Source organism: Heterodontus francisci, chromosome 26 (genome assembly GCF_036365525.1).
Source record: "Heterodontus francisci isolate sHetFra1 chromosome 26, sHetFra1.hap1, whole genome shotgun sequence".
In the NCBI taxonomy this organism is placed as follows: Eukaryota; Metazoa; Chordata; class Chondrichthyes; order Heterodontiformes; family Heterodontidae; genus Heterodontus; species Heterodontus francisci.
Genome location: NC_090396.1, coordinates 48,055,909 through 48,072,539, shown reverse-complemented (window position 1 = coordinate 48,072,539; position 16,631 = coordinate 48,055,909). Strand labels below are relative to the sequence as shown.

Genomic DNA, 16,631 nt, shown 5'->3' with positions numbered 1-16,631 from the left:
CATTGTTCAGACTTGCTTAATAATAGATTCAAGCATTTTCCTGATGACTGATTTCAGGCTTTCTGGCCTGTGGTTCCCTGATTTCTTTCTCCCTTCTTTCTTGAAGAGCAGAATTACATTTGCAAACTTCCAATCTAGAATCTAGGGAATGTCAGAAAATCATAACCAGTGCATCCACTATCTCTACAGCTACCTCTTTTAGAACCTACAATGTAGCCCATCAAGTCCAGGGGATTCGTTGGCTTTTCGTCCCTTAAGTTTCTCCAATACCTTTCCTTAGTTGATATTAATTTCCTTAAATTCCTCACTCTTATTAGCCCCTGGTTACCCTCTGTTTCTGGTATGTAATGTGTCTCTTCTACTGTGAAGACAAATTTTTGTTCAATGTCTCTGCCATTTCCTCATTCCCCATGAGAATTTCTCCTGTCTCTGTTTCTAAGTAACTAACATTTACTTTGTTTACTCTTCTTTTTTTCCCTTTTTATCAAGTTTTTGGTCACCCTTTGCTGCACTCCCAATCCTCAGGCTTACTACTGTTCTTTGCAACATTATAAGCCTCTTTTTTTAATCTAATGCCATCCTTAACTTCCCTTGTAAGCCATGGATTGATCTTTCTTGCTGAGTTTTTGTTTTTTTAATGGAATGTAGGCTACTGTCATGAAGCATTAATTGGTTGGAGGGTGGGATAGTTTTTAAATTATGCAAGGGATTGACAATATTGCTTAGTGATAGGAAAGTACAGTCAAGTGGAGTGAGTTGGACTATGTATCTGATTTCTGCCTAATCAACAGCTTGTGGGGACAATTGACCTCCCCAACTCAGGTATGAAGTAGGTGTAAAAGGCTCAAACCCATAACCTTTATGTTGGGAGTAAGTTGTTGAGCTACCTGGATCACTGCACATGTGTTTTTCTTTGTTCTTCACTAAGTAATGGAACCAACGTAACTGCAAAGATGAACGAATAGAAATGAGCATTAAAAATGCGAACCGGAAAAATCATTCCACATTGAAACGATATTATTTTACAAATGTAAAATGTTACATTCATAGAATAAACTTTAATATACTGATACAACCTGAAAATTCATATCTATAGTTTTCTATTTTTGAGATCCAACAAGTCTAGTGTCACATAGAGATATTACATTTGAATTTGAAGGTCTAATTGCACCCTGTACTCAGATTTCTATTCATTTCACCATTTGGTTATTCATCAGTGCAACTACCAGCAATAAGAGGGCTCTTTTGCCTTACTAAAGTAAATCACATGATATTAAGCCAGATGTACATAAAACAAAGTAAATAAAAACTGTTCCTCCTCTTAATGGGTTTCTCTAAATTTTACTGTCAATAAATAAGCTGTTCAGGATCAAGGTTATGTTTTAAATACTAAAAAGATGTAACCCAGCATGGGAGGGCTGGAAATTAAAGTTCTGTTTTGAAAATACATAATCATTCCTACAGCTATTAACATTATTCATCCCTTGTAGACTGTTATCATAAGTCATCAATTTCCTGTGGGGTGGGACAGTCTGGGTCACAGAATTAGGCAAAACCTTGTCACTATTGCTCAGTGATAGGCTAAAGGGAAGAACAGTCCAGTGGAGTGAATTTGACTGTCATTTTTGTATATCTGCTTTCTGTCCAATCAGTGGCCTAGTGGCCACTTGACCTATACTATGAGGCAAGAAAGTGAGTGTGAAAACCCACACCACTGTGACCTTTAGGTTGGGACTAGGTTGTTGATCCACTTACAGTACCTGGATACCTGCATTTGTTGTACTTTATTTGTTGTTTCTCACTGAGCAATGGAACCGAAGTACTATAACAAAATACCACGGGAATGCTTTCTCTGTATCCAGGTCAATCTGCAAGAAAAATATACATTTGTATTGCATCCTTTTTATGTTTAGTAAAAGATAATATTCTCCATATTTAACAAGCCAAAAATATCTTGCAAAACACACACACATTTTGGACATTGCTACACTAACTCATAAGACCAAGCTCCATCCTTAGTTCCATTAGAACGTATTTTAGTGAATCATTCTAGGGTTCATGAGGCTGTAGTTTCAAATAGTCAAAATTCAATTGTTCTGAATGGTTGTAATGTTAACATGAAACAATATGAAAAATGCTTCTGGAGGCAAAGCCTCTGTGCTGCTGTATGTACTAGAATTGCAGGTTTGGATATTGTATAATAGCAAATATTTTAATTATTACCAAATCGGTCTCTGTGGTTGTGTTGTCCAATAGACTTTTCTGAAGAGCCACTGGTGTGGCTACAGCAAGACCGTTTTAACCACATGAGCCAATTTTTGTAGAAAATATTCTACATAGACTCACACAATATAGGGAAATGTACTTCACGGGTATATATTTACTTAGCAAGCATTCATTACCATTTAGTAAGCAAGGAAGTAAAGCACTCAGAACAATCAAAAAACACCTGCACACTCTGCTTTTTGTCTTGCTATTTTAACCAACTAACGGACACAAAGGTTAAAGTACTCATGGATACCCAATGTGAGTATGAGTATTGAGATCACATGCGCTCGACAGTGTCCATCATTTTTTATTCACTAATCAGAAATAGAATTTGCCATATGTAGCTCGTGGCCAACTGTTATGACCAGGTGAGCAAGGTGTCTCGGGTTCCCTCTCAGCCTTCACCTTCTTACTGTAACAGGGTTTAATTTTAAACACACCATGATTTTAGTTCCCTGTTAGTGAATCCTTGTTCACTAACTTCCAATTATAAGGCTAAGAAACTAGCCAAACAGGCTTTCTTAGGTTTAAAGAAAAAAGGTTGAACTTTATTAAAATTAAACTCTAATTCGATTAACGTCTACGGATACGCGACGCACCCATGCTAGCATGCAGACGCGATAAAAATGCAGATAGAGGCAGATAAAAGCACATGAAAAATAAAGTGGAAATGTTTGAGGCAATCTCTGAAGAGGGTTTTTGCTACGGTTCGTCAAGCTCACTGTTGAGTCCTTGACTGTAGGTAGATCTTGCTCTGCATTGGGGCCCAGTATTCCTCTTAAACCTTGTTCGCTGTAGGAGACCTTTCTCTCCTGGGGTTCATGTGACTTCAGTGGATTTGGAGTTCCATGAGAAAGAGAGGGAGAGCCAGACAGGAGAGGTCTTCTTCAGTCCAGGAGCATACCGCAGTCTCTCAGTTCAAACTGTTTGTAAAATTCAGAAAAACCAGGTTGCCAAGCAGGCTAGTCACGTGACCAGCTGGTCTGAACATGTCTGTTTGTGGATTCGGCCATACCAGCATCCATCCTGAAATTTGAGCTCCCTCACCTTCAATGTCTGGCGCTCAACGTCCATTGTGGGTTAATTGGACAAACCCCTTTGTCTCCACAAGCACTGTCTGTTAATATGCAAATGTCTGTCCGGCCAAGGACCTATGATTTTTTTTAAACAAGTCCTTTCTTCACTTCAGCAACAGTTTTCAAATCAATTTTCATATGACAAAATTAATGTGCCTCATTCTTGGCAGGTGGGGGGTCTGCATGACACCAACATATTGGGCAACACTGCTCTATGGCAGTTTTGGACCACCATCAGAAGACAGGCTTTAGAGATGAATTACTCACTCTGTCTGAATTCCCAGACTACAGTACAAACTGTTTCTAACCCAACTTCTTCCTCTTTTGAGTTTCTCAAGATAATTGCTATAATCGTCTTTTTTACAATTTAAAATAAAACGTTTTCCACTACAACTCAACTTTTATTCTTACTAGGAACAAAATAGATGCAGAAGAGCAGTGAATACACTCCTAGAAAACTTTTGGGTGTGTAAAAGGAGTTTTCTTTTAATGTGACTGTCAGGCAAGCCCCCACCTGCCAAGAATGAGCAAAAGTAATTTCACCATATGAACATTGATTTTAAACTGCTGATGGTGAAGAAAGAACTTGCTTTAAATAACAATTGCAGACTTTGGCTGGGGAGAGACATTAGCATATCAACAGACAAGTCCTTCAAAGGACACAGGAGCTGTTCCCTGTTCTAATTTAATCCACAATGGACTTTTGATTACTGGACATTGAAACATTCCAGGTTAACTACTAAGATGGCTGAATACACAAACAGACGTGGTCGGGACAGTTTGGTCACATGACTGACTGTTGAAGCTTTTTTGAATTTGAGCTTCCAACAGGGAATTTGAAATCAGAAGGCTGTTAGCTCCTGGACTGAGAACACCTCGCTCCTGTATGCTCTCATCTCACTCTGACCAGCTTCAGAAACCATTGAAATCATATGAACCCCAAGAGAGAAAAGTCTCCTACAGTGAACAAGGTTTAAGTAGAATACTGGGCCCCAACGAAAAGCAAGACTACCTACAATCAAGGATCCTACAGCGAGCTCGAAGCACAGTAAAAAGAACCTCTTCAGAGATTGCCTCAAACCTCTCCATTTTACTTTTCTTCTCTTTTCTGTCTCCATTTGCATGTGCGTATCGAGTATGCATTCTAGAATAGGTGCGGCGTGTATCCATAGGTGTTAACCGAATTAGGGTTTAAACCTAAGCTTTAATAAATGTCACTTTTCTTCTTTAAACCTAAAGAAAACCTGGTGTGCTCATTTCTTTGTCTTAATTGGAAAGCTGTGAACAAGGATTCACAAAGAGGGAAAGCAAACACAATGTGTTTAAAATTAAACCCTGTTACAATAAGACCAGGTGAAGGCAGTAAAAGACTCCTAGACACCTTTCTCACCTGGTCATAATAGTGACATATTTGCGTTATGTGACGAAACGCATATCAGCTCATTGAATGGGTGTATATTTCAAGTTCATTTACAGATCTCCATGTTTAATAAATATGACTATTGCATTAATTATACTTTTTAATCATTCACAGTTGATAGCCCAGTTTTTTCTGATATGACTTTGGGTCATGCTTACTAGCTTTAATTTTTTTTTATTGATTCCTGATGACAAATTACCAGCACTCAGAAAGAAGTATCCAATCAATCCATCATGGTTGAGTTAACAGTGCATATGCTGGAGTGATTTTCTGACAGTTAATCCTCATTCACATAAATATTGGAACAGTTTAATAAATTTATTGTCTACAATTGGTAATGTTTACATATTTCACAATATCTAATCCCCATCATGAACTAACATTGTTGGCAATATAGAGGATATGTTAAGCTGCCCTGGGATGGACTCCGTGCCTGTGAACATTTCACTCCTTGTGTGTATGGTAAAGAGCTACTTCTGTTTATTATTCTTTTGTCTGTTCTATATATTTGCCTTAGAGGTTTGTCCTTAATGAATTTAAAGTGCTTACATATTATTTGATGTGGTACAATTATGCAAATTATGTCAGTAAATGTTGTTATTTATGTTATGGATGCAGTCCTCTTTTCTAAGGTTATCTTTTGAAAACGTTTTATAATGAAATTCGTATTTTCTGATGTAGAAGTACCTGTACTTTTACAGTGGATGAGTTTCCTGTGGAATCATTGTTGGATCTTGGCTATTCGATACAGTGTAATTCCCTAAGTTAGATGCAGATATATCTGTATATATTGGGAATACACAGGTCTGTCCACAGCTATATGGACAAATTATTAGTTAACTTTTCAGATGTAGGCATTTCATCTGAACTGGAAATTTGTAGATAAGTTAGCTTGCTTACAGGACTGAACAAAACAAAAAGGAGGTGGCGGGGGCAGAAAGTCAAACACAAACATACTTATTCCTATTCGAAAGAAGCATTAAATAGGTTTGGAGCCTGTAAATAGAAAAACTCCTCTACCAGCAGAACTTCATTTTCTATTTTTGATTTCTAGCATTTACAGTTTTTTTTAGACTTTAATTTCACAACATAATATCTGGCTTGCAAATCTAATTAACTTGAAGCTTTTTCAGTTTTTTTCTGGACTAATAGGGGTCCTATTAGGTATTTGAATTATTTGTTTCTGGGTTTAAGTAACCCTTTATTTCCTCTTGCCACTCTGTAAATAACTTTTGATTTGAGTATTTAAAAAGTTCACGCTTATCCAAAAAATGATTGCATGCAATTAAGGAAAATACAGTATCTCTCATTCTGTAATCATTGAGAGCTTTGTTTCACAATGAACACAAGTCAGAAGTCTTCATGAACCAGTCTCAGCTTAAGACTATATTTGAGTTAGATAATTGCCTGAAAAAGAGGAATATTAGAGGATAAGGGGAGTGAGCAGAGGAATGGGATAAGTCTGTGTGGTCATGAGCGGAAAAACACTGACCCGATGGACCAGTTGCTCATTTCTGTGCTATAACATTTTGTGACTAATATAGTGATGTTGGTTAGGAAAGATTCATTATTGAGAGTACTGCTAGAAGGACCATTTTAAACCATTCCTGCAGTTCTGCAAGAATGGCTGACAATTACTTGACTATTTAGTTCTCGAATTGTAAAAAGAGATGTCTGAATATGAGACAGCTTTCTGAATTCAGTAAAATTTATGCAGTGGGATGAGTAAATGGCATAAATTGGACTGAAGCACTTTCATAGAATCACAGAAAGTTTAAGGCACAGAAAGAGGCCCCTTGGCCCATCGTGTCTGCGCCGGCCGAAAAACGATCCACCTATTCTAATCCCACCTTCCAGCATTTGGTCCATAGCCCTGCAGATTACAGCACTTGAGGTGCATATCCAGATTCCTTTTGAATGAGTTGACAGTTTCTGCCTCAACTACCCTTTCAGGCAGTGAGTTCCAGACTATCACCATCCTCTGGGTGAAAAAGTTTTTTCGCATCTCCCCTCTAATTTTTCTACCAATCATTTTAAATCTATGCCCCCTCGTCACTGACCTCTCTGCTAAGGTGAATAGGCCCTTCACCTCCACTCTATCCAGGCCCCTCAAAATTTTGTACATTTCAATCAGATCTCCCCTCAGCCTCTCTGCTCCAGGGAGAACAACGCCAGCCTATCCAATCTTTCCTCATAGCTGCATTTTTCCAGTCCTGGCAACATCTTCATAAATCTCCTCTGTACCCTCTTTAGTGCAATTACATCCTTCCTGTAATGAGGTGACCAGAACTGCACACAGTACTCAAGTTGTGGCCTAACCAATGAGTTATACAGTTCCAGCATAACCTCCCTGCTCTTAAAGGCCGGCTTGGGTCTGTAAATGAAACCCAATCCAAGCCTGACAGAACCACATCCGACCCGAGCCCGAACCAGGCCAAGTCCTTTCATTTTTTCCCGTGCCCACCCCAACCCAACCCGACTACCAGAATATAATCAACTCGATTGAAGAGGTTGTGCTGTACTTTGGATGGAATTGCTCACTGCAGACTAGTGCGGAGTGTTTCCCGCCTTGACGTCCTGGCTGTCACAACCCGAGCCTGTATGCCAGACCCAGAAGAGCGACCCAACCCGTCCTGAACCCGACACTTCGTCGGGTCCCGTCGGGTTTGGGTCGGGTAGCCATGCTCTACCTGCTCTTGTATTCTATACCTCAGCTAATAAAGGAAAAGATTCCATATGCCTTCTTAACCATCTTATCGACCTGTCCTGCTAACTTCAGGGATCTGTGGACATTGACTCCAAGGTCCCTTATTTCCTCTACACTTCTCAGTATTTTCTCTTTAATAATGTATTCCTTTGCCTTGTTTGACCTCCCCAAATGAATTACCTCACACTTCTCCAAGTTGAATTCCATTTGCCACTTTTCTGCCCGTCTGACCAGACCATCAATATCTTCCTGCAGCCTACAGCTATCCTCCTCGCTATCTACCACACAGCCAAACATTGTGTCATCTGCAAGCTTCCTGATCATGCCCCCTACATTTACGTCCAAATCGTTAATATACATCACAAAAAGCAGGGGACCTGGTACTGAGCCTTGCAGAATACCACTGGAAACAGCCCTCCAGTCGCTAAAACAGCCATCAACAATTACCCTTTGTTTCCTGCCACTGAGCCAATTTTGTATCCATCTTGCTGCATTTCCCTGGATCCCATGGGATTTTATTTTTTTAACCAGTCTGCCATGTGGGACCTTGTCAAAAGCCTTGCTAAAATCCATGTAGACCACATCAAATGCACTACCCTCATCTATCTTCAAAAAATTCGATCAAGTTGGTCAAACAAGATCTTCCCTTAACAAATCCATGCTGACTATCCTTGATTAACCTGTGTCTTTCTAAGTGACAGTTTATTCTGTCTCTCTGAACAGATTCCAATAATTTGCCCACTACTGAGGTTAGACTGACTGGCCTGTAATTATTCAGTCTATCCTTTGCTCCCTTTTTAAACAGAGGTACAATGTTAGCAATTCTCCAATCCTCCAGCACCACACCAGTATTCAGTGAGGACTGGAAAATGATGGTCAGACCCTCTGCTATTTCCACTCTTGCTTCTTTTAACAGCCTAGGATACATTTCATCTGGCCCTGGTGATTTATCAACTTTCAAGGATGCTAATCTCATTAATACTTTCTCTCTCCCTATGTTTATCACATCCAATAATTCACACTCTTCCTCCTTAACTATAATATCTGCATCATCCCCCTCTTTTGTGAAGAAGGACACAGAGTATTCATTAAGAACCATACCAATATCTTCCGTTCCTACACATAGGTTACCTTTTTGGTCTTTTATGGGCCCAACTCTCTCCTTACTTATCCTCTTACTCTTAATGTATTGATAAAACTTCTTTGGGTTCGCCTTGATTTTGTTTGCCAATATTCTTTCATGCCCTCACTTTGCTTTCCTAATTTCCTTTTTGATTTCATCCCTCCGCTTTCTATACTCCTCTCAGCTTTCTGTAGTATTGCGTTCTCGGTGTCGGCCATAAGCTTTTATTTTCTGCCTTATCTTACCCTGTAGGCTCCTTGACATCCATGGGGCTTTAGATTTGGCCACCTCACCCTTTTTCTTTGTGGAAACATGTTACCCTGAGCCCCTTGAATCGCCCCTTTGAATGCCTCCCACTGTTCCGACATTGATTTACCTTCAAATAGCTGTTTCCAGTCCACTTTCACTAAATCACTCCTCAATTTAGTAAAATTGTCCTTGCCCCAATTGAGAACTCTAACTCCTGTTCTATCTCCATCCTTTTACATAATTATGTTAAAACTGACTGAATTATGATCACTACCACCAACATGCTCTCTCACTGTCACTCCTTCCACCTGCCCATCTTCATTTCCTAAAACTAAGTCTAAAACTGCACCCTTTCTTGTTGGACTTGCTACATACAATGCATATCATGAATTCTGCTTCCTCAATTCCTTTCACACTAAAACTATCCTAATTAATATTGGGGTAATTAAAATCCCCTACTATTACTGCCCTATTGTTCTTGCACTTCTCAGAAATTTGGCTACATATCTGCTCTTCTATCTCCCTCTGACTGTTTGGGGATCTATAGTACACTCCCAAGCAGTGTGTTTGCCCCTTTACTGTTCCTTAGCTCAATCTATATGGCCTCACTTGATGAACCTTCCAACATATCATCCCTCCTCATAGCAGTAATAGTTTCCTTGACCAAAATTGCAAAATCCCCTTCCTTTCTTATCCCCCTCCCTCTCGCGTCTGAAAACTATGTAACCAGGAACATTGAGCTGCCATTCCTGACCCTTCTTAAACTATGTTTCTGCAATAGCTGTGATACCATACTGCCATGTGTCTAACTGTGCCCTCAGCTCATCTGCTTTATTTGCTATATCCCTTGCATTGAAGTAGATACCCTTGAGCACTGCCAAACTCTTTGTTTTATTTTCTAACCCTCATTTCCTCTGTTTTCCAGACTCATCCATTAATTTTCCGCCTTCCATTTCAATTTCTGATTTTGACCCAGCTGAGTCTACTCTCAGGTCCCCATCCTCCTGCCAAACTAGTTTAAACCCTCTCCAACAGCACTCGCAAAACGTCCCACAAGGAACCCAGTCCCGGCTCTGTTCAGGTGCAACCTGTCGAGCCTGTACAAGTCCCATCTCCCTTAGAGCCGATCCCATTGTCTCAGGAATCTGAAGCCCTCCCTCCTGCACCTTTAGAAGTCATCGAGAGTCTTTCACACTAAAATGCCATTCATCCCATCTTTTTCCTAGCTAATGTGGCAGAGGTGAACACACATCCCTGGGAATCCATCTGAAAAATAATCTTACAAAAAACCAAGAAGTGAGATCACAGAATCACAGAATTGTTACAGTGCAGAAAGGAGGCCATTCGGTCCATCGTGTCTTCACTGGCTCTCTGAAAGAGCAACTCGATCAGTTCCATTCCCCTGCCCTCTCCCCATAACCCTGCACATTCTTCCTTTTCAGATAACTGTCTAATTCCCTTTTGAATACTTCAATTGAACCTGCCTCCATCATGTTCTCAGGCAGCGCATTCCAGACTCCTAATTTAATAAAATAGTTTATTCCAAATGTATGAAGATACATTATTAGTAATTATTCAAGAAATAGATATATAGTAATCTTCAGAAATGCAATCTCCTGCTTCCATTTCATATTTTATGTTTTTTTTTCTAAACAGTTCCTAGAGTGGTCCCATCTAATGATCTCTAGGTTGAAAGGGGCAATAACACATTTAGGAGACTGAAACTTTACAAATGTGTCTCCTCCCCAACATAGCTTTACAACTAATTGCTATTTTATATTTTTCATCGTTATGTTACAGATTGTATGCCATCAGTGTTAGTATTCCAATCATTTTGATTTGTGTTTTTGTCAGATCATTTATTGAGACATCTTACTAAGGAGAAAGCTGTTAGTGTTGTTTGCCTCAAGAGTTCACCTACCTAGGCTCAACTATCACCAGTAACCTGTCTCTCGATGCAGAAATCAACAAGCGCATGGGAAAGGCTTCCAGTGCTATGTCTAGACTGGCCAAGAGAGTGTGGGAAAATGGTGCACTGACACGGAACACAAAAGTCCAAGTGTATCAAGCCTGTGTCCTCAGTACCTTGCTCTACAGCAGCGAGGCCTGGACAACGTATGCCAGCCAAGAGCGACGTCTCAATTCATTCCATCTTCGCTGCCTCCGGAGAATCCTTGGCATCAGGTGGCAGGACTGTATCTCCAACACGGAAGTCCTCGAGGCGGCCAACATCTCCAGCTTATACACCCTACTGAGTCAGTGGCGCTTGAGATGGCTTGGCCATGTGAGCCGCATGGAAGATGGCAGTACCCCAAAGACACATTGTACAGTGAGCTCATCACTGGTACCAGACCCACCGGCCGTCCATGTCTCCACTTTAAAGACATCTGCAAACGCGACATGAAGTCCTGTGACATTGATCACAAGTCGTGGGAGTCAGTTGCCAGCGATCGCCAGAGCTGGCGGGCAGCCATAAAGGCGGGGCTAAAGCGTGGCGAGTCGGAGAGACTTAGCAGTTGGCAGGAAAAAAGACAGAAGCACAAGGGGAGAGCCAACTGTGTAACAGCCCCGACAAACACATTTTATCTGCAGCACCTGTGGAAGAGTCTGTCACTCTAGTATTGGCCTTTATAGCTGCTCCACAAACCACTGACCACCTCCAGGCGCTTACCCATTGTCTCCCGAGACAAGGAGACCAAAGAAGAAGATCTCATGCCTATATCGTACACATCTATATTTCATGTCAATTTCCTGATAGGATACACATTCTAATTAAAGCTCTTGTATCCGCAGTTCACAGTTCTGTGTAGTAAAAGTTATTTGCTCAGAAATTAGCTTGGGTACGTGGATCAATTCTCAATGTCTAAGGTAATATATTCATACTAGTTAAAACTATCTCTGGCCAACCAGCGACAGAATATACCTGTTGTCTTTTTTAAAACTTTAGTGTATTTATTTTCTGTATCTGATACAGTGCAAAATTTACACAATTTTATTTGTGTTGAAAATGATTCAAAATGAATAAAATATTATCAATTTTGAAAGACTGGTTGCTACGTGTACTGAACTATTTTCGTATGTTGTATAGAAATCCACCTGGAGAGGAGGAGACCAAAGACTACTTCAGTCCATGAAAATTGAAGTGCACCGTATTCTTCTACAATTAACGGCTGGTTAATAACATTACAATCTCAAATGTTGCCTTTTCAAGCCCGCAATTTCCGCACCACAATCGTGAAAATGTCCAGTGGCATTTAGTTATCACGGCCCCTGGCGCAACACGCCTTGAGATGTCAGAGTGTTGGGTGAAGAGCTTGGAATGGTGTTATTGTAGTGGGTGTGTCGGAGACGACGCTGGGGTGGACAGTCAGGCAGAGGGGCTGAGGTACCACTAGGGGACGCGCTGCGCTGCAGGCGGCGGTGGGGAGGAGGAGGCGGCACCTCTTGTGCAGGTGCCGCTGCCTGGACACGGAGTCAGGAGGAGGAGGCGGGTTGATGATGTCTGCCGGTTTTCGGGTGCGGGAGATGAGGCCGAGCTCCTGTCACCTCTTGCTTTTGAGTCTTTCGGTTCTATTTTAACTGCTTGCAGTCCGGGGTCGCGGATTAATTGGCGCTTTGCGGCAGGCCGAGCGGACGGGGTTTTTTGTTTTTTGCTGGAGCTCCTCAGGAAGGGGGCGGGCGGTCTCACTCCCTCCCTCACTCACTATTTATAATCCACTCTCCCGGGCTGTCCGATCCGAGTGAGGGCTCCTCACCTCAAACTCACCCGCATCTTCAGCCTGTTACTTCAGTCATTTATTTCGTTTCTGAATTCCCGCCACGTATTTCCAAGGCGTGTTGTAGGCAAACTCACTATTTTGTTTATTTATTTATTTATGTGTGTTTTTAATTAATGTCGATATTTGGATTTTAGGACTCCCCCCAAAACGAACAAACAGCTTCAGACTCTGTTTCCTGCGGAATCTATCTGTGATTTGTTGCCTTTGCTCTCTTCAGGTTTAGGTACAGGAGAGCGACCTTAAAAATAGCCCCTGGTTGTGTAATTTCCAGGTTGATGTCGATTTGAGAGGATTTGGGGCTAAAACTGCTGATTTGACTTAAATCGTTATTTCAGCAACACCCCCTGGTAGAGTAGATGTGTTGTTGACTTCTACTTTGTTTCCAAAATTAAAATTTGGTGGGATCTGCCCCTATCATATATGCAGTACTTGGATCCAGGAATACCTTTTAGGCAAGTTTTTTTTTTGAGTCGTTAAAATAATGGGTGGGAGGCCGAGAAAAGATGCAGCAATTTGGCAGCAAACCAAAGCGCTTCTCTACAGAAATTTCCTCATCAAACGGCGGAACAAAGATCAGACTTTACAGGTAAATGTCATTACTTTTTATCCTCGTGTATTTGGATTTGTTACCAATGTAGCTGACCGTTTCCATGCTTTTTGGCTGGCGTCAGAATGTGCTGAAGTTGAGTAAAACGTACTGCATGTTTAATCCTGGCCCCGGAGGATACTGTGGATCTGTGAATAATATAACACTTTCTTAACCAGAAGTCTTGATGTTTTTTGCATTTCCGCAGAATAAACTTGTGGCTATAATGCTGGCGAGTTCCTGTAACCTGTACTGTTGCAGCTGGTGCTTCAGTAATGTCACAAAAGAATCAAAATATTGAATCAGACACACCCCCGGTTTACTTCTCAGTAACCATATGTTGTCCACCAAATACGGGGCTATATTGTTACAGGAGCACATGACCAGCCAACAAGATGTGGGGGCGAAAGACAGTCAGGCACTAAAAGAATGTTGTATGCAGGTGAAGGTATGCCGTCCCGAGGAAAATTCAGAAGATGAAGTGTAATAATTTAAAAATGATCAAATTATTAAAGAAAATCACTGTTTGATGTGGTTGAGTTTCAGGAGACTTGTGGATTGCGATCTGATCATTTTTGAATATCTGCGGTATTATCTTTGTTTGAACCTACCTGAGTAGTTCTCTCCAGCCCATGCCCCAGCCTACACTCCCTTCCTCTTTGTGGTTTTCCTGTTAAGCTCACTTCTCCTCTCGCTATCCTCTGGTATCTTTAGTTCTATCCTGAAACCACTTGGTTTTGCTACTGCCTGTCAGTGTGTCTTTGTACCCAACTGTTTTGACACTGAAGTTGCTATGTAGACAGTGATTCCCAGCAGTAATCTGATTGGATTGCAGCACATATAAAATATTGAAACTCCACCCAGCTGGCTGCTGAACTGCAGAGGACTGCTGTATAAAATTCTTTTGTGGAATTTTGGATTCAAAGGGCACAATACTAAGGTGTTATCCCTAAGATGTCATGATGCGATGCTTCAGAGGCTTCAAACTGACTTCAGAACCAGAAATTGTTGCTGACGTTTTCCATGATATTCTGATGTCATTTGCTCCCCTGTATTCTATTTGAGGGTAAATCAACATCTGACATGTGGGAGTCTTTCAAACGTCAGTTGATTAGAATCCAGGACCAGCATGTTCCTGTGAGGAAGAAGGATAAGTTTGGCAAGTTTTGGGAACCTTGGATAATGCGGGATATTGTGAGCCTCATCAAAAAGAAAAAGGAAGCATTCGTAAGGGCTGGAAGGCTAGGAACAGACGAATCCCTTGAGGAACATAAAGACAGTAGGAAGGAACTTAAGCAAGGAGTCAGGAGGGCTAAAAGGGGTTATGAGAAGTCATTGGCAAACAGGATTAAGGAAAATCCCAAGGCTTTTTGTACGTATATAAAGAGCAAGAGGGTAACCAGGGAAAGGGTTGGCCCACTCAAGGACAGAGAAGGGAATCTATGTGTGGAGCCAGAGGAAATGGGCGAGGTACTAAATGAGTACTTTGCATCAGTATTCACCAAGGAGAAGGACTTGGTGGATGATGAGCCTAGGGAAGGGAGTGTAGATAGTCTCAGTCATCTCATTATCAAAAAGGAGGAGGTGTTGGGTGTCTTGCAATGCATTAAGGTAGATAAGTCCCCAGGGCCTGATGGGATCTACCCCAGAATACTGAGGGAGGCAAGGGAAGAAATTGCTGGGGCCTTGACAGAAATCTTTGCATCCTCATTGGCTACAGGTGAGGTCCCAGATGACTGGAGAATAGCCAATGTTGTTCCTTTGTTTAAGAAGGGTAGCAAGGATAATCCAGAAAATTATAGGCTGGTGAGCCTTACGTCATGGTAGGGAAATTATTAGAGAGGATTCTTCGGGACAGGATTTACTCCCATTTGGAAACAAATGGACTTATTAGCGAGAGGCAGCATGGTTTTGTGAAGGGGAGGTCGTGTCTCACTAATTTGATTGAGTTTTTTGAGGAAGTGACAAAAGATGATTGATGAAGGAAGGGCAGTGGATGTTATCTATATGGACTTCAGTAAAGCCTTTGACAAGGTCCCTCATGGCAGACTGATACAAAAGGTGAAGTCACATGGGATCAGAGGGGAGCTGGCAAGATGGATACAGAACTGGCTTGGTCATAGAAGACAGAGGATAGCAGTGGAAGGGTGCTTTTCTGAATGGAGGGATGTGATTAGTGGTGTTACGCAGGGATCAGTGCTGGGACCTTTGCTGTTTGTAGTATATATAAATGATTTGGAGGAAAATGTAGCTGATTAGTAAGTTTGCGGACGGCACAAAGGTTGGTGGAGTAGTGGACAGTGATGAGGATTGTCAGAGGATACAGCAGGATATAGATCGGTTGGAGACTTGGGCGGAGAAATGGCAGATGGAGTTTAATCCGGACAAATGTGAGGTAATGCATTTTGGAAGGTCTTATGTAGGTGGGAAGTATACAGTAAATGGCAGAACCCTTAGGAGTATTGACAGGCAGAGAGATCTGGGCGTACAGGTCCACAGGTCACTGAAAGTGGCAATGCAGGTGGATAAGGGAGTCAAGAAGGCATACGGTATGCTTGCCTTAATCGGTCGGGGCATAGAGTATAAAAATAGGCAAGTCATGCTGCAGCTGTACAGAACTTTAGTTAGGCCACACTTAGAATATTGTGTGCAATTCTGGTCGCCACACTACCAGAAGGACGTGGAGGCTTTGGAGAGGGTACAGAAGAGGTTTACCAAGATGTTGCCTGGTCTGGAGGGCATTAGCTATGAGGAGAGGTTGGATAAACTCGGATTGTTTTCACTGGAACCATGGAGGTGGAGGGGCGACATGATAGAGGTTTACAAAGTTATAAGCGGCATGGACAGAGTGGATAGTCAGAAGCTTTTTCCCAGGGTGGAAGAGTCAGTTACTAGGGGACATAGGTTTAAGGTGCGAGGGGCAAAGTTTAGAGGGGATGTGCGAGGCAAGTTCTTTACACAGAGGGTGGTGAGTGCCTGGAACTTGTTGCCGGGGGAGGTGGTGGAAGCAGATACGATAGCGATGTTTAAGAGGCATCTTGACAAATACATGAATAGGATGGGAATAGAGGGATACAGACCCCGGAAGTGCAGAAGGTTTTAGTTTAGGCAGGCTTGGAGGGCGGCGCAGGCTTGGAGGGCCGAATGGCCTGTTCCTGTGCTGTACTGTTCTTTGTTCTTTGTATTCAAATTTGAGGGCTCCTGTGGATCATTCATGAAAGCTTCCTTTTTGACTGTTGATTCTGTTGGTCCTCATTTAATCTGTTGAAATTCATCTCCTGACTATGGTGGTTGTGCCGCCACTGACTCATTTCAAAAACAACAGCTTGCATTTATATGGCACCTTTTAAAGTAGGAAAGAGACCAAAGGTGCTTCACAGAAGTGTTATCAGACAAAAGCTGACACCAAGCCATGTAAGGAGA

General features: G+C 41.6%; 1 protein-coding gene across 2 annotated transcripts in view; it reads left to right on the top strand.

Moving 5' to 3' along the window:
- The first annotated feature begins 12,273 nt into the window (after nt 1–12,273).
- abca5 (ATP-binding cassette, sub-family A (ABC1), member 5) overlaps nt 12,274–16,631 on the top strand; it is a 112,419-nt gene continuing 108,061 nt past the window's right edge. For both annotated transcript variants that reach the window (XM_068058177.1, XM_068058178.1), the window contains exon 1: nt 12,274–13,208. In XM_068058177.1, coding sequence (XP_067914278.1) covers nt 13,104–13,208 — 105 coding nt within the window. In that variant the 5' untranslated portion in view covers nt 12,274–13,103. The remainder of the gene's footprint in view (nt 13,209–16,631) is intronic.